The sequence below is a fragment of the Ahaetulla prasina genome, chromosome 4, assembly GCF_028640845.1.
Source record: "Ahaetulla prasina isolate Xishuangbanna chromosome 4, ASM2864084v1, whole genome shotgun sequence".
NCBI classification, from domain to species: Eukaryota; Metazoa; Chordata; class Lepidosauria; order Squamata; family Colubridae; genus Ahaetulla; species Ahaetulla prasina.
In genome coordinates, this window is record NC_080542.1 from 102,506,078 (window position 1) to 102,524,475 (window position 18,398).

Below are 18,398 nucleotides of genomic sequence, written 5' to 3' on the forward strand. Positions count from 1 at the left end.
TTTCTTCTTTTGTTCACATCCAAGTGTCTCTTCTCATGAACCTATGCTTAAATAGTCAGGTAATACCTGTAGGATAATTTTCAGACTATATATCAAAGGGATCAAAACACAATATGGTAAGGCTTTTCCATTATGTTTCCTAAATATCATCTTCAGATCCAGGAAATTTACCATGTGATAAGAGTTTGCAGTCATCCCAGTTTCTGGCAGACAGCTGTTACTGCTTTGAATTACAGCTGTTGGCAGCTGGCTGAATCTGTAGACAGGAAACGAAGGAATCTGAATCTTTATTAACTTTCCTTTTTAGGAAAGTTAATTTTCTAAATTTCCTTTGAGTATATGCTCCTTGCTTTGTAAGCAAAAATAATAGATAAATGGGTAAATCTGAAATTTTGTTAAACCAAGATAGACAGTGACCCTTTAGACTCCTAAATTATCTTTTTATTTAATGTATTCATTTATATCCCATCTTTATTATTTTTATAAACAACTCAAGATGGCTAACATATATAACACTCCTTCCTCCTATTTTTCCCAAAACAACAACTCTGAGATGACTTGGGCTGACAGACTGACTGGGGTAACATCACCCAGGTGGCTTTCATGGCTAAGCTTGGATTTGAACTCATGAACTCCCGGTTTTTAGCCTGGTCTTAACTACAAGATCAAAGTGGCTCTCCATTAAAATGAAGAAGCAATAGCTTAAACAAGTTGTTCCATTTGAGATTATTTTTATTTTTTAAAAAAATATCAGATTTAAAAGGAATGCTATATTCTAAGCTGATTTTGAATTCATAAAGATAAAGGTTCCCCTCGTGCATACGTGCTAGTCGTTGCCGACTCTAAAATCTAAAAAATCTAAAAATCAGATTTAAAAGGAATGCTACATTCTAAACTGATTTTGAATTCATAAAGATAAGGCACCTCAAAAACATCTTAGGATTTTCACTGATTATTGTGGCTTTGTAAGTTGCAGCAGGAGAATAGTGATTTTTGATAGTACAATTTTTAATAATTAAAAAAAGGCAAAGATCAAAGTGTGTAAAAGCTTAGCACTTATTTTGCCCTAACCATTTCAAGTAAAAATAGGGCAAATTTTCATTCATAAATTTTATCATAGTAGTATCAAACTTGCATCTCTTTTGTGTCAGCTCCTTTCCATAATCTGTTACAGCCATGAAATGCTTTGGATTCAATTAAAACTGGTGCTTTGGAGTTCTGAGTAATCCTAGGAAGTTACACAACTGCTTAAGAACATAGAGATATATGTTAGATTGGTTCCCTGTGATTGTCTGAAGCATTTTTAATAAAGTCTTAAATCATTGTGTAATTGTATTAGTTTTAATGGGGGAATCTGTACATGTACAGATGGATTGTACATGGGAATCTACATGTAGATGAATTACAGATACCAAGCAGATATTTGAGCAGCGCAGTGAAATTCAGTATTGATGAATTCAGTTTTGATGCCTCATTTTTACTATATATTACTTAATAAAATAAACAGTGAATGTTTCTGCTGTTGTCAATGTTCTTATCCGTCTTGAAGTATAAGCTGTTTTTAGGATAATTAAAATATGCAATTAGCAGAAAAGAAAATTAAGAAGTTTGCATTCTGGTTGATGTAAGATTAGAAAACTTTTTTTACTGAAACATTTGCATTTCAATTAGTGTCTTCTAGGGCAATGGCTTCCAAAACTCCAGTTGGATTTATTGGTTTGGGAAACATGGGAAATCCAATGGCAAAAAACCTTGTGAAACATGGTTACCCCATTATCGCATGTGATGTATTTCCAGAAGCATGTAAGGAATTTCAAGAGCTGGGTACCCAGGTATAATAACATTTCATTGCTATTTTAGTTTTTAAAAGTGACTGTGAAATTTGAAAGAAAAGTGATTGTGAAATTTCTTAATTTACTTATCATGATCAGCAATACTTTTTTTTAAAACCACCCTTTATTTAGAACACCAAATACAAGAAAAGTCATTGATACGATGGAAAGAGACCACACAAAAAAATCCATTTATGCTTTTATCCACTTTCTTAAATAGCATATTGATAAAAATGAAATGAAACACTTTTGTGTGCCTTGGCAATCCTCATTTTGTTCTTTAGCTATAGACAATTTCTTTCTGTAGTCATAAAGAGCCAGCCACCAGGTGAGTATCTATTAACAGTAGAATGTTATGAAAGCTACAGCTACAGTCAGGGGTGGGCTGCTGCTGGCTGTAACAACCGGTTTGCCCAGCACCAAAAATGTGAGCATGCACCGCCTTCTTTGCATGCGCGCGGCTTCAAAAACATGGTGATATAGCACTGGATAGTGCCAGGGTGGGCGGGCGGGGGCAAGGGCGGACCTACCCACAGGTCTTAACTATTGGTTCGCCCAAACTGGTCCAAACTGGCAGTAGCCCATCTCTGGCTACAGTACTGCATCAAATATATGAAGGAAACATGGTGTATGGTTTCTGTGTAAGGTAGTGGTTTCCAACCTTTTTTTGGCCATGCACTTAAGCATCTCTAAAATCCTGATGCCTCCCTTGTGACATATAATTCTTACTATTCAAAAAGTAAACTCCTACTCATGCGGTGGAAGCTTAAAAGATCATTAACTTAGTTTAAACAAGGTTCCAAAGAACATGGCATCCATGAAAGAGAAAAATAAAAGAATAAAAGACAGTAGAAGTAATGACGAACTTAAAAAATAATAGTATGAAGGGATATGAAAAAACAGCAAATAGAGTTTCAAAACATATAATAGAGAACTAAAATGCAAAAATATAAAATAATTTTAATGAAAGCTTCTTCTGTAATACTTTGATCATATTAACTACTTTACATATTAAAATAAAGGTACCTAACAAATTCAAATTTGTTAGATACAATTTGAGCTCATCTCAAGATCATATTTACAATGCAATCCTATGCATGTTTACTCAGAAGTAAGTACCATTGTCTTCAATGGGGCTTACTCCCCGAAAAAGTTGTAGGATTGCAGCTTTAGTCTACTTAAGTTAGTGAGATCCTTGTGCTTGATGTCTGCTGCAGAGAGATCTTATATTAGTCTCCAATTTAGTCAGCTTCATTCTCAAGTCTCCTCATTCAGTGATATCCAGTCAATTCCTTTTCTTTAGTAGCAAATCATTTACAACACTAAAGCCACATTCAGCTAAATATGAAGATGGGAACGATAACGGCAGTTTTCTTGCAAAGTAGGTTGAATTTGGGTATTTAGTTTCTGTCTCATCACAAAGTCACAAACATCATGATAAGAAATAACTTAAAAGAAGATGGTGCAGAAAGAGGGAAATTTAAAAAATATTCTTAGCTTAATTTATGAATAATAAGATTGTCATGAATTGTAACCTATGACCCCACTACTTGTCCACTTGGTTTGAACCTGCAGCTTAGTGAGGAAATGCTTTGGCAGTTCAGTAGGTGGAGGTGAATCACACAGGCCTGGCAAGCCCCAGATTGCTTTGAGAGGAAAAAGTCTTTTAAAACACGGCCTGGGAAAACACAGACTAAAAATAACTCTAAATCTAACAATTTCTTACTTAAACTTGGGTCCTGGTTCTGTATCCTCACTGCTGGGCTTTCCCCAGCAGCTATCCAGTCTGTTTCCCCACAGAGCAGCTCTCCCTGCGACCACCCAATAGCAAAGCCCACAGAAAAGAGAGAGAGAGAGACATCTGATTGGCTGGCGGTTGGCCTCTCCTCCCCCCAGCTGGGGTATCCTTTTCAACCAGGCCCTAGGAAATGCACTTTAACAAAGACAACAATAGGTAATTGAAACACAGCTGTGTAAGCACAAATATATAAGAACGATTAGCGGGCTTTCAAAAATTCAGTTAATAGCTCATTTTCAAATTGCCCCCATTAAAAATCAAATTGCCCCACATTGGGAACCACTGGTGTAGGGGAAATATTTATTTCTTAAATTGCTTTACTTTTATTTTAGGGTTTATATGACGGTTTCTATGAGCTTCCCATTTCAAAATAATTTGGAAGCCAGAGATTCCGCACTCTTGGGCTGATAAATTTTAAATATTTAACCCACATGATTTATACTAAGTCTTATTTAAAATTGTTTTGGATATGTGCTGGGATGAAAATATGGAATTAAAAACTAAACATAAAATGTTTTAGCTATAAAAATACAATAATGTAAAGTATGATGATATAGATAGTCCTTTACTTACTATCAATTGACACCAAAGTTTCAGTCACTAAGTGATAATAGTCATTAAGTAAGTTATCATGTGATCTGATCCAATTTTATAACCATTTTACCATGTTGTTAAGTGAATCACTGGTTATCTAGTGAAGCATGTTGTTGTTAAGTGAATGACATGGTTAAGCAAAGCCATTCCCCAATTGAGTTTGTCATGTGACCACAAGATGTGCAACCATCATAAATGTGAGCTGGTGCCAGGTACCCACATTGCGATCATTTCACCATTGCTGTAACTTTGAGGATGGTTCATAAATCACTTTTTTCAAGCCCACCATCACTTTGAATTATCATTAAATTGAATGATCATAGATTAATAGGTCTAACAATGAAAAATCTACAAGTCTGTTACAGTTTTATCATTCTTATCTTTAATTGGAGATAGTATATATCCTTATGTCTTGCTTTGAATGCTATAAGAAAACACAACACAAACTTGATTAACTTGATAAAATCATATTACAAGTTCCTTGAAATAGACCTTTGAATCTATATCAGAGTATTATTTATTTATTCTTACATTTATACAACCCTTCTCACTATTGAGCAAATCTGGGCAGTTTACAATATCATAAAAATAGCAATATAAAAGATTAAAACATTAAAACATGGAACATTGCAAGTTAACATAACTTTGGATAAAATAGAAACAAATGTATAAACAGGGTGGATGTGAGGTCTTGTCTACTAACCTTGGGGTTAGTGGGAGATCAACAGCCCTAAGCCCATAGGCAGAGCCATGTTTTCAGGTTCTTTCAGAAGGCTAGGAGGATGGAGGCAAATCTCACCTCGAGGGGCATGATGTTCCAAAGTACAGGAGCCAGAGCAGCAAAGGCCTTGCTCTACGACCCACCAAGCAAATTTCCTTAGCTGATAGGGTCAGTAGCATGCCCCTTCTGCTGAAGCAAGTTGGATGGACCTATCTCTGCGTGGGTGAAATGGTTTCTCAGATAGCCTGGATCCATAAAAGGCCTTAGAGGTAATAACCAACATTGAACTGGACCCAGAAGCATACTAGCAACTAGTGCAGCTTGTGCAATAGCAGTGTTACATGGTCCACCTTAGCGACCACTAGAACTGTCTGCACAGCTGCATTCTGTGCCAGCTGTAACTTCTGAATACTCTTCAAAGGGGACCCTCGTATAGAGCACATTGCAGTAGTCCAAAAGATGACCAGGGCATGAGTAACTGAGTGCAGGGTCTCATGTTGCAGGACAGGGCACAACACAAAGTTGCACAAAGACTCTTCTAGCCATGACTGCTACTGTTCTTCATCGTGAGTCTAGGAGAGCTCCCAAGTTGCAAACAGGGTCTTTCTGGGACAATGCAACCCCATCCAAGACTAAAGATGTTAAACTCTCAGATTCTGAGGCTCACATAGCCACCATTTTACCAGGGTTCAGCTGAAATCTTTTGTCACTATTCAGGGCCCCACAGTCTCAAAGCACCATGACAGTGCAGCAGTCACAATACTTGGGTCACCAGGTTGATATCGTTAGCATATTCATAATACTTCATCACATGGTATTGGTTGATCTTACCCAGCAGCTTCATGTAAATACTAAAAATGAGCGGAGAGAGTACAGAGCCCTGTAGCACACCATAAAGGAGTAGACATTGGCTTGATCTCTCCCTTCTATAAATCCCAGTGGGAACCAGTGCAAAACTGCATCTCTCAGCCCCAAATTGTGTAGTTAACCCAATAAGGATATCAAAAAGGGTACCACAGTATTTGAAAGCAAAAAAGTCAAGGACAGCAAAAATGGATGCATTATTCCCATCCTATTCTCGCCAGAGATCATTAATAGGTGCAACCAGTGTTGTTTTGACCAATAATGAAACCTGAAACCTGACTGGAAGCAGTCCAGTTAGTTTTGTAATTAAGAATAATCTTGATGACAAATTACTTGTCATTACTTTATCTTGCCAACTTTAGTAGTCTTAAAACATGTTCTTTGAGTATAGCTCTCTTTTTAAATAAACTTTCAGATAAATTGATTCCTTTTGGGAAGCTTCATTGAAACAAAATCTATGTCAGTGTTGTTTTTTTACCATGTAACCTGTGTGAAACTTAAGTATAACTGTCTGCTTGTATTTCAGGCGTCTTGTCTTTTTTTTTTTTACCTTTTCAGAGTTCTTTGTTCTGAATCGCTCATTTTTCTTTTCAAATCTCTCTTCAAAAACATTGTTTCCTTTTATTCTTTTAAAGGTGGGTGAGTCTCCAGCAGATGTAGCAGATAAAGCAGATAGGATTATTACAATGCTTCCATCTAATCCTAATGCAATAGAAGTTTACATAGGTACCAATGGAATTCTCAAGTAAGATTCTCCTTTTCTCTTTATATTAATGTTCTGCTTGTATTTTTATTGAATGTTATTAAATGAATGTAGCAGTTCAGTAATTTCTCTAGGCAAATATGTTGTTGTGTTTGTATCCAGCTATCATCATGGAGAAATGTGCATGTTTCATTGCACTTAGTTAATTATCGTTACAGTTTTCTAGAGCAACTTGATGTTTTTACAAGTCCCAGCATACCTGATTAATGACTAAATTAGTTGGGATTCTTGGGATTGTAGTTAACATCTAGATGTGTTATATTGTTTCCTATTACATTTATATCCTCCTTTTCTCTGAGCGTTCATATGTAGAGGTCATGCTTAATTTTACAGATAGTCCTCAACTTACAACCATTTTATTTTGTCATTGTTTGAAGTTACAGTGGCACTGAAAAAAGTGATTTATGACCATTTTTCACACTTACCATCTATGGTAGCATTCCCATGGTCATGTGATCAAAATTTAGATGCTTGGCAGTTGATAAATATTTAGGATGGTTGCAATGTTCTGGTCACCTTTTCCAACTTTCTGACAAGCAAAGTAAATGAGGAAACCAGATTCACTTAACAACCATGTTACTAATTTAACCACTGCAGTGATTCTTTTAACAACTGTGGCAAGAAAAGTTGTAAAACTATCACTTAACAATAGAAACTTTGGACTCAACTGTGTTCATAATCTGAGGACTGCCTCTATGCACTATAACAATTTTGTGAGAAAATTGGAGCTGAGAGAGAAACTGATTGAAAATGGCTGCCTGAAGAATCTCTCACCAGCAGATGGCTGACAGATTAATTAATTAAATAAATAAATAATTCTATGAAGCTGTGCAGCATTTTCATCCCTGGAAATAAAGCCCTTTTCAACTACTCTCAAAGAAAAAAATGTCAATAATTGTGAAAATAACTTTAGTATATGTTTTTGCAGGCCACAGATAATTTATTGTGAATTTATGAAATCAGTATCAAAAACCTTACTCATGAAAAAGTTTTACAAGTTGGCTTGGATATTGTTATTTCTTCTGGAGTTAGGAGCAAATTGTAGCAACATGAAAGAGGTAATGTTAATTCTCTGCATTTTACATACTTATGAGTATACCTCACGGTTTTGTTTTTTTGTCTTCATTTGCTTCAGGAAAGTGAAGAAAGGTTCTCTGTTAATAGATTCCAGTACTATTGATCCGGAAGTTTCAAAAGAACTAGCTAAAGAAGCTGAAAAAATGGGAGCTGTTTTTATGGATGCCCCTGTTTCTGGTGGTAAGTCTTTCTCATTTTTTCTCAGTTTCTTCCATTTGGCTATTTGAACACTAGTTTGGTCAAACAGCTCTTTGTGAAGAGGTGTACAGCTTGCTGAATATGAAAAAATATATATGTCATCTTTTCTGTCTTGAAACCTTTTTTCAAGTCCATCTACAAATTCATATTCATATGAATTCACAAGGTAGTCTTACTCTTACAACCTTTGTTCATTGTTCAAAAGTTGTAATGGCGCTAAATGAATCAATTTTATGAACCTTACTTCTAATTTTTTTAAAGATACTTTTTATATGTTATTGTTTTACTATTATACTTTACCCATGGGCCAGACTTACAATTGATTACTTAGCAACCACTCAAAGTTATGACAGACAATCCCATAAACTAAGAGACAGTTATGGTTTAAGAAGAGTCATCAGACTTTTATTTCTTTTTTTTAAAATCAGCTAATCCACATACTATATTTAATCCCTTTTGATTGAGGCATTTTTTCTCAACCTTGGCAACTTCAAGATGTGTGGGCCTCAGCTCCCAGAATTTCCCCAGCCAGCCATGAAGTCCACACAAGATTGCCACGATTGAAAAACATTGAATAAAGATTAAATGATCAGTACCTTCCATTAGGTACTTTTAAGTAAACAGAAAATATATGCATGTATAGGTAATTTGAATTCCTTCGTCCTGCTTGGATTCAGTTGCCTTCTTATTACAACTCTGTGAGAAGAGAATCTGGCATGTATTGTATTCTAAGTGTAAATCTTTGAGCACCTATACTTCTTTGTACAAACTTTGTTACTCAAGCAGCATTTGCAACACTTGCTAAAGTCAAAACTAAAATATTCCTTTTGGAATGCGCAGAGATTGTGAGTGGATTTGTGTGTAATTTTTTCCCACAATGGAGAAACTAATGGGTTGAATGGAGCCATTTTTTACTAACCTACTTAAATGATTCTTAGAAGATTTGAAACAGACACTATAACTTGTAAAAGATGCTTATTTTTATAAGCTTAAAAAATTCATGACTTGCCTGTAGTACACTACTTTAAAAAAAGAACCCAAACCTGTTTACAGACTTCGTTTCAGACTCACCATCAAGTCAGTGCCTGTCTTTTAGAAATGCAAACATGTGCTCCTGGTCTTTCTATTTACTGAATTAGAACTCTACTGTTTCTACTTGCACTGAATCTAATTTATGATGTGACTATAAAAGCTAAAATTATTTATATGTTGGCATAAAAAGGCACCACTGTAGTTAAGAGTTTGTTGCCATTTCCATTATAAACCTTCCCTTGGAGAAATTTATAAGTTGGCATGTTTTTTTTTTTGCTTCAAGTTCTAGGCGTGCTGTTTCCAAGTATAGCTGTGGGTTTTGTTTTGTTTCAAAATTTAATTTCAGTAAGTTTGGGTCACTTCTATGTTTGACACAAATCTTGCTGATTTAATTTGTACTGATTGTAAGTATTTGATTAACTCTTGAAGTTAAGTTCTAAAATAATTGGAACTTTTGCCCTTCTCTGAATTGCAAAATGGTTTTTTGTGGGAAAACATTTCAATTTAACATTTCAATTTTTCTGGATAAAATTTTAAGCTAGGAAGTCACGTTTAATAAGTATTCACAGATGAAGGCGAATATATGTGTCCTGGGATAATGTTGCAGCATCTAATCTGGGCAGTAACCAGGACCAGAGGGTTTTGTCTTCCTCGCTTTCAGACTGGTGCTGGGGCCCATCTTAAGATAACTTTTCTCTAGCAGAGTGTGTGCTGTTCTGTGTGTGGTATTTATAATGCCTTTGTATGTGGCTTTTTAGATGTATGTTGTTCTGGGTGTGTGGTTGGCTTAAATTGTTAACTGTCGTTTGTTTGTGTTGCCCAGCCCTTGCCATCTAGGTATTTGATAGGCTGGTGATGAGAGGCCTGTTTTCCAGGCTTCAATCACTTCCCTGGCTGTTTTTGTGCCTGCTCATCCAACGATCTTAGTAACTGCAAAAGTGAATGTGTGTCCTTGTTCATTGCAGTGTGAGAATACCAATGAGTTCGGATCTCCTCATTTGACCACTTATTTGTATTCTTGCAATCTGATGGTTAGCTTCCTCCCCATCTCTCCTACATACTCATAGGGGAAATCCATGCAGGGATTCAATATTATTATTATTATTATTATTTATTTGATTTTTATACCGCCCTTCTCCCGAAGGACTCAGGGCGGTGTACAGGCAGAATAAAATGAACAATACAAAATACAATTAAAACGGAATTTAAAAAACTTATTCAAATTGGCCTGAAAATTTAAAAAAATTACCAAACGCTAAAACCCCATTTAAAATTAATAAAAATTTTAATTTTTAATAGATTACATTGGAAGTATCTCCCACCTCCAAGCGATCTTTACAGTGCATAATTTGTCCTCATATGAGCTAATGGGTTCTAAATTGTTTCTGATGTATGGCATATGTCCCATGTAGTTGGTCTTGTACCTTAATAAGTATTAAATTTAAAATTAATTGATTTTTTTAAAATACATCAAATATACCCATGGGTCTAGATAGATTTATTGGATAGACAGTATTACTTAATCAGTGTTTTTCAAAGTGTGGTCTAGGGGAAATTTGCAAAGTTAAATAAACAAGTATTTTAAAATTCCTCAGTTTTAATTTCTAATAATGTACAATAAATATTGTAAGATGTGATCCAAATGAACCAAATCTTTTTGAAATCATCAGTCATTTTTAAGAATGTAAAAGGGAGGTTAGAATTCATTAGAATTATAGTTTACTTGCCCCTATTCAAGGGTGAAATCCAACAGGTTCTGGAGAACCGGTAGCGGACATTTTGAACAGTTTGGAGAACCAGTAGCAGAAATTTTGAGTATCAGAGAACCAGCAATATCACCTTTGGCTGGCCCCAGAATGAGTTGGAATGGAGATTTTGCAATATCTTCCCCCAGGAGTGAGGAGGAAATGGGGATTTTGCAGTATTATTTCCCTGCCATGCCTATCAAGCCACGCCATGCCCACCAAGCCACACCCACAGAACCGGTAATAAAAAAAATTGGATTTCACCACTGCCCTAGTTTAATTAATCTATTAACGTTCTTGAACATAATGGCGTCCACCCTTTTCTATAAAGACTTGGCAGCAAGTATAGAAATCTTCAGCCATATGTTAACAAAGTAAGGCTCTATCTTTAGAGAAAAAGGAGCTTCTATTTTCCAAATTCCTTCAGATCCATTTTGCCTATTGCAGCAAGATGAACTTTTAACTAATTATCATTTTTCACATAATGTAGTAGAAATTAACACACACACACACACTCTATTCACTCATTAGTTAAAGACCTGGCTGAATTTATTTAATTGACTATATATCCACTTAACCAAGGAAAGTGTAGATTGCTGGCTCACATGATTAGGACACAGAACCGTCAGTTGCCAAGTATCCTAATTTTGATCATGTGACCATGGGATTCCTGCAATGGTCGTAAGTGTGGAAAATGGTCATAAGTCACTTTCTTTTTTTTTTTGCTTCAAGTTCTAGGCGTGCTGTTTCCAAGTATAGCTGTGGGTTTTGTTTTGTTTCAAAATTTTAATTTCAGTAAGTTTGGGTCACTTCTATGTTTGACACAAATCTTGCTGATTTAATTTGTACTGATTGTAAGTATTTGATTAACTCTTGAAGTTAAGTTCTAAAATAATTGGAACTTTTGCCCTTCTCTGAATTGCAAAATGGTTTTTGTGGGAAAACATTTCAATTTAACATTTCAATTTTTCTGGATAAAATTTTAATTTTAATAGATTACATTGGAAGTATCTCCCACCTCCAAGCGATCTTTACAGTGCATAATTTGTCCTCATATGAGCTAATGGGTTCTAAATTGTTTCTGATGTATGGCATATGTCCCATGTAGTTGGTCTTGTACCTTAATAAGTATTAAATTTAAAATTAATAAAATTTTAAGCTAGGAAGTCACGTTTAATAAGTATTAAATTTAAAATTAATAAAAAATTGGATTTCACCACTGCCCTAGTTTAATTAATCTATTAATGTTCTTGAACATAATGGCGTCCACCCTTTTCTATAAAGACTTGGCAGCAAGTATAGAAATCTTCAGCCATAAGTTAACAAAGTAAGGCTCTATCTTTAGAGAAAAAGGAGCTTCTATTTTCCAAATTCCTTCAGATCCATTTTGCCTATTGCAGCAAGATGAACTTTTAACTAATTATCATTTTTCACATAATGTAGAAATTAACACACACACACTCTATTCACTCATTAGTTAAAGACCTGGCTGAATTTATTTAATTGACTATATATCCACTTAACCAAGGAAAGTGTAGATTGCTGGCTCACATGATTAGGACACAGAACCGTCAGTTGCCAAGTATCCTAATTTTGATCATGTGACCATGGGATTCCTGCAATGGTCGTAAGTGTGGAAAATGGTCATAAGTCACTTTCTTCAGTAATGTTGTAACTTCAAATAGTTAGTAAATGAACTGTTGTAAGTTGAGGACTACTGTATGCGTATTATACATACTGGTGTAGGGAAATGCAGTAATAGCCTTCATAAAAGTATGCAAGAATTGTTAAACTGCTGAGGGAGAGTAAATTACCACTCAGTTCTGGGAAAAGAGCATGAGAAACAGACACAACATACTCTCCCCTTCCCTTGATTCTGTTTGGGGTCAGATGGAAGCCCTGACAGACTTCAAGATTCTGTTATTATATCCATAGTAATAGTCATTCCTGTAGTCCTATTTCCTGACTCTTCTAATTTGAAGGGTTGACAAGTGGTGATTGTGCTTTTTAAACAATGGCTTAAATCTTATCCATACAAAGGTTTGTTGACAGAGAGCCAATTCAAAGGCTGAAAGCAACTGCAAATCTTCAGTCTAGAATTGTAAATCAGGATTTTCTTTCCAAGAAAATAAAACCATCTGTTTGGCTATACTTCAAGTATAAAGTTCTTTCCTGATACATTCCAAGTTTTGAGTATATTTTTCAACATATTTTATCTTTAAACTGGGTTGCACATTCATATTAACAATGGTTCAGATATCATCCAAAATAATATTTTAACGTCCCATTAGAATCTGCTAAAATGAATATTTTATTCTATATTTTGCATTTTGCAAAGTAAAAAACATGTTTTCCCTTTTTTCTATAACATCCTTTCAGATATTTTAATGAATTCTGTTCATTAATCTTTGCTACAGAAAACTAAACATGCTCAGTCCTTCAATTTCTCTTCACAGGACTTATTTTTCAGATTCTTGTCATCGTAGCCATCCTCTCAACCCAATTTATGAGAACTCTCTTTAAATTATTGGTTTTCAGAACTGGACACAAATTACAAATTGGAATCTGATTAGTGCAGAGTTTTCTTTGTCTTGGAATCTGTAATTCTCTTTTTTTTTAGTCAAATGCCACTGATTCATAATGCAGTTTGTAATTAACTGTTATTTTAAGGTTTATTTTGCAAGTGCCATTTACAAACCATTTCTTCTAACTTTGCATTTGATGTCCTACAGCAGTGTTCCCTAACCTTTCTGCCTTTGTGGACTGGAGGGTGGGGGGGGAGGGGGTGGTTCTGTATGAGCAGTGGGCAAGTGTGTGTGTGTGCATTCTGCTCCATTGTATGAGCAGCGGGCACATGCACCCGCCACTTATTCAAATGGAGTCATGCTTGCCCACTGTTCGTACAAGATGGGATGTGCACACACACTCTATTCACTCATTAGTTAAAGACCTGGCTGAATTTATTTAATTGACTATATATCCACTTAACCAAGGAAAGTGTAGATTGCTGGCTCACATGATTAGGACACAGAACCGTCAGTTGCCAAGTATCCTAATTTTGATCATGTGACCATGGGATTCCTGCAATGGTCGTAAGTGTGGAAAATGGTCATAAGTCACTTTCTTTTTTTTTTTTATCCAAAAAGTTTTTATTGGTCAAAAAAGGTTTATACAAATACATATCAGGTATGGTAAATTTTCATTTTTCTTATACAAGATAAGAATTTTACTCAAAATTTTAAACACATACAACAGCCATATGGCAAGCAGGTGATACGAAGTAGCTAAGTTTATCAATCTTACATACGCAATAAAGAAGGGTCAAGAATAATCAGAATATCATACAAAGGAGAATAAGGAAAACCAACACAATACCAAATATCATTGTCACTTCCTAGTTTTGGATCTCAGAACTCTGGGTTCAGCCTGACCCAACTCCAGGGCCGCAACAGCGGCAGCCGCCTCCTCCCCATGGTCTATAACCTCCCCTTCTTCAACTCCTGGGTCATCTAATTCCAGGAGGGCTTTGTGTTCCTCCACGTAGGCCGCAGCCTCCGCAATTGTACTAATTTTTTTCGTAATGCCCTCCCGGAAAATCATCAATCCTCTGGCATCAGCCATCTGAAGCCTACTCCTTCTGGTACAATTTGCTTGACAAAAGTAATATTTCTTTCTCATTTCACGTACCTGTCTGGGAATCTGCCTCAGAATGGCTATCTCCTGCCCCTATAAGTCAGTGCCCCACTCCTATGTTTTCTAAGAATTTCATCTCGCCTCTTCTCACAAATTTGACATGAACCTCTCTAGGAACTGCATGCGTGCGTGCATATTTAGAATTAACTCTATAAGCTCGATCCACATCCCAATTCATAAAGTCAACACCTCTCCCAAGAAATTCTCCCAACAGTTTAGTCACAACATCTCTCAAGTCTTGTTGGTCCACTTCTTCCAGATTTTGAAACCTAAGGAAATAAGACATTTTATCCATCTGTAGTCCAAGCACAGCATTGCCTGTCGCCTCCTCTCTTTTCTGCACTGCCCGCATCTCTCCCTCCAGACCTTCCACTTTCTGCTTGTTTTCTGCTGAGACTTGTTGAGTGTCCTTTAAAATCCTTTTGGATAGTCACAATTTCTGCTCTTATTTCATCCAGTTTCTTGTCCATATTAGATAACTTTTCCAAAATTCTCCATTTCTCCAGCAGTTGGTCTCTGACCTTTGCCATTTAAAAATTTTTAAAATCCTCAGGCAAGCACAGTATCCTTGTAATTTCCTCCGGATCCACCAGGGGCACTCACAGGAGCAACGAGTCCAGAGTACAGTTAGTCAACCAGGAAGTCAAGGGAAGTGATGTCATCAAGATTCTCATAGTGAAGGCGGAAGCTGGACGCCACCATTGTTCCCCAGAGGGAGGGGGGGCCTCAAACCCTCCCTCCTAAATTTCTCCATCACCTCTTCTCTCCAGAGCTCCACAAAACCGGTAATCTTGTTATTTTAAGTTCTCCTCTCTCCAAAGTGATTCGTGCTCCTTCCAGTCGCAGGGGAGAGAAACCCCCCCGCCCTCCCCAGCACTCCACCCACATTTGCCGATATCTCCTTCCTTCTCCTTCCTCAATTCTTCTCCGCTCCCTGTTCGCCACCAGGCTGCTGCAATTATAAATCCAAAGCCCCGTGTCACTGGGCACAGCGCCCAGGGGACGACCAAAATAATGGCCGCGGCCTGAGGCCTCCGAACCCCTCCGAGCCTAGGACGCGCCAGCATCGGTCCCCCCAGTCCTGTATGTCGGCTGGGAGACCCCTGGCGAGCCGTCCGTGCGGCAGGTGTCCTTTTCGGAACACCTGGCCCCTAAGGGCCTCGGAGGCGGCCGGATTCGGACACTGGAGGCAGGAGGGGCACCTCCAGCCATAAGTCACTTTCTTCAGTAATATTGTAACTTCAAATAGTTAGTAAATGGACTGTTGTAAGTTGAGGACTACCTGTATGCATATTATACATACTGGTGTAGGGAAATGCAGTAATAGCCTTCATAAAAGTATGCAAGAATTGTTAAACTGCTGAGGGAGAGTAAATTACCACTCAGTTCTGGGAAAAGAGCATGAGAAACAGACACAACATACTCTCCCCTTCCCTTGATTCTGTTTGGGGTCAGATGGAAGCCCTGACAGACTTCAAGATTCTGTTATTATATCCATAGTAATAGTCATTCCTGTAGTCCTATTTCCTGACTCTTCTAATTTGAAGAGTTGACAAGTGGTGATTGTGCTTTTAAACAATGGCTTAAATCTTATCCATACAAAGGTTTGTTGACAGAGAGCCAATTCAAAGGCTGAAAGCAACTGCAAATCTTCAGTCTAGAATTGTAAATCAGGACTTTCTTTCCAAGAAAATAAAGCCATCTGTTTGGCTATACTTCAAGTATAAAGTTCTTTCCTGATACATTCCAAGTTTTGAGTATATTTTTCAACATATTTTATCTTTAAACTGGGTTGCACATTCATATTAACAATGGTTCAGATATCATCCAAAATAATATTTTAACGTCCCATTAGAATCTGCTAAAATGAATATTTTATTCTATATTTTGCATTTTGCAAAGTAAAAAACATGTTTTCCCTTTTTTCTATAACATCCTTTCAGATATTTTAATGAATTCTGTTCATTAATCTTTGCTACAGAAAACTAAACATGCTCAGTCCTTCAATTTCTCTTCACAGGACTTATTTTTCAGATTCTTGTCATCGTAGCCATCCTCTCAACCCAATTTATGAGAACTCTCTTTAAATTATTGGTTTTCAGAACTGGACACAAATTACAAATTGGAATCTGATTAGTGCAGAGTTTTCTTTGTCTTGGAATCTGTAATTCTCTTTTTTTTTAGTCAAATGCCACTGATTCATAATGCAGTTTGTAATTAACTGTTATTTTAAGGTTTATTTTGCAAGTGCCATTTACAAACCATTTCTTCTAACTTTGCATTTGATGTCCTACAGCAGTGTTCCCTAACCTTTCTGCCTTTGTGGACTGGAGGGTGGGGGGGGAGGGGATGGTTCTGTATGAGCAGTGGCAAGTGTGTGTGTGCATTCTGCTCCATTGTATGAGCAGCGGGCACATGCACCCGCCACTTATTCAAATGGAGTCATGCTTGCCCACTGTTCGTACAAGATGGGATGTGTGCACACACACACTCAGCCACCACCTCCCCAGTCCGGTTCTGATTGGCTCAAGGCCCTGAAGTGAGCCACAGTCTGGGAGTTGGGGACTCCTGCCCTACAGTAAAATTTATTTTTAAACCTTGGTAGATTACATTCCATTATTTTCAGTCCCTTTGTCTAACCGATTTATATTATCTTCAGTTTATTTTTATCTTCTGGAAATAGTCATATTGTAAATGGTGATAAATGTGACCCAGTTGCCAAGTATCCTAATTTTGATCATGTGACCATGGGATTCCTGCAATGGTCGTAAGTGTGGAAAATGGTCATAAGTCACTTTCTTCAGTAATATTGTAACTTCAAATAGTTAGTAAATGGACTGTTGTAAGTTGAGGACTACCTGTATGCATATTATACATACTGGTGTAGGGAAATGCAGTAATAGCCTTCATAAAAGTATGCAAGAATTGTTAAACTGCTGAGGGAGAGTAAATTACCACTCAGTTCTGGGAAAAGAGCATGAGAAACAGACACAACATACTCTCCCCTTCCCTTGATTCTGTTTGGGGTCAGATGGAAGCCCTGACAGACTTCAAGATTCTGTTATTATATCCATAGTAATAGTCATTCCTGTAGTCCTATTTCCTGACTCTTCTAATTTGAAGAGTTGACAAGTGGTGATTGTGCTTTTAAACAATGGCTTAAATCTTATCCATACAAAGGTTTGTTGACAGAGAGCCAATTCAAAGGCTGAAAGCAACTGCAAATCTTCAGTCTAGAATTGTAAATCAGGACTTTCTTTCCAAGAAAATAAAGCCATCTGTTTGGCTATACTTCAAGTATAAAGTTCTTTCCTGATACATTCCAAGTTTTGAGTATATTTTTCAACATATTTTATCTTTAAACTGGGTTGCACATTCATATTAACAATGGTTCAGATATCATCCAAAATAATATTTTAACGTCCCATTAGAATCTGCTAAAATGAATATTTTATTCTATATTTTGCATTTTGCAAAGTAAAAAACATGTTTTCCCTTTTTTCTATAACATCCTTTCAGATATTTTAATGAATTCTGTTCATTAATCTTTGCTACAGAAAACTAAACATGCTCAGTCCTTCAATTTCTCTTCACAGGACTTATTTTTCAGATTCTTGTCATCGTAGCCATCCTCTCAACCCAATTTATGAGAACTCTCTTTAAATTATTGGTTTTCAGAACTGGACACAAATTACAAATTGGAATCTGATTAGTGCAGAGTTTTCTTTGTCTTGGAATCTGTAATTCTCTTTTTTTTTAGTCAAATGCCACTGATTCATAATGCAGTTTGTAATTAACTGTTATTTTAAGGTTTATTTTGCAAGTGCCATTTACAAACCATTTCTTCTAACTTTGCATTTGATGTCCTACAGCAGTGTTCCCTAACCTTTCTGCCTTTGTGGACTGGAGGGTGGGGGGGGAGGGGATGGTTCTGTATGAGCAGTGGGCAAGTGTGTGTGTGTGCATTCTGCTCCATTGTATGAGCAGCGGGCACATGCACCCGCCACTTATTCAAATGGAGTCATGCTTGCCCACTGCTCGTACAAGATGGGATGTGTGCACACACACACTCAGCCACCAC

The 18,398-nt window shown here is 36.7% G+C and overlaps 1 protein-coding gene across 1 annotated transcript in view; it reads left to right on the plus strand.

Moving 5' to 3' along the window:
* The first annotated feature begins 1,360 nt into the window (after positions 1-1,360).
* HIBADH (3-hydroxyisobutyrate dehydrogenase) overlaps positions 1,361-18,398 on the plus strand; it is a 97,675-nt gene continuing 80,637 nt past the window's right edge. The window contains exons 1-4 of the mRNA XM_058182732.1: positions 1,361-1,445; positions 1,672-1,832; positions 6,445-6,554; positions 7,708-7,829. Coding sequence (XP_058038715.1) covers positions 1,361-1,445; positions 1,672-1,832; positions 6,445-6,554; positions 7,708-7,829 — 478 coding nt within the window. The remainder of the gene's footprint in view (positions 1,446-1,671; positions 1,833-6,444; positions 6,555-7,707; positions 7,830-18,398) is intronic.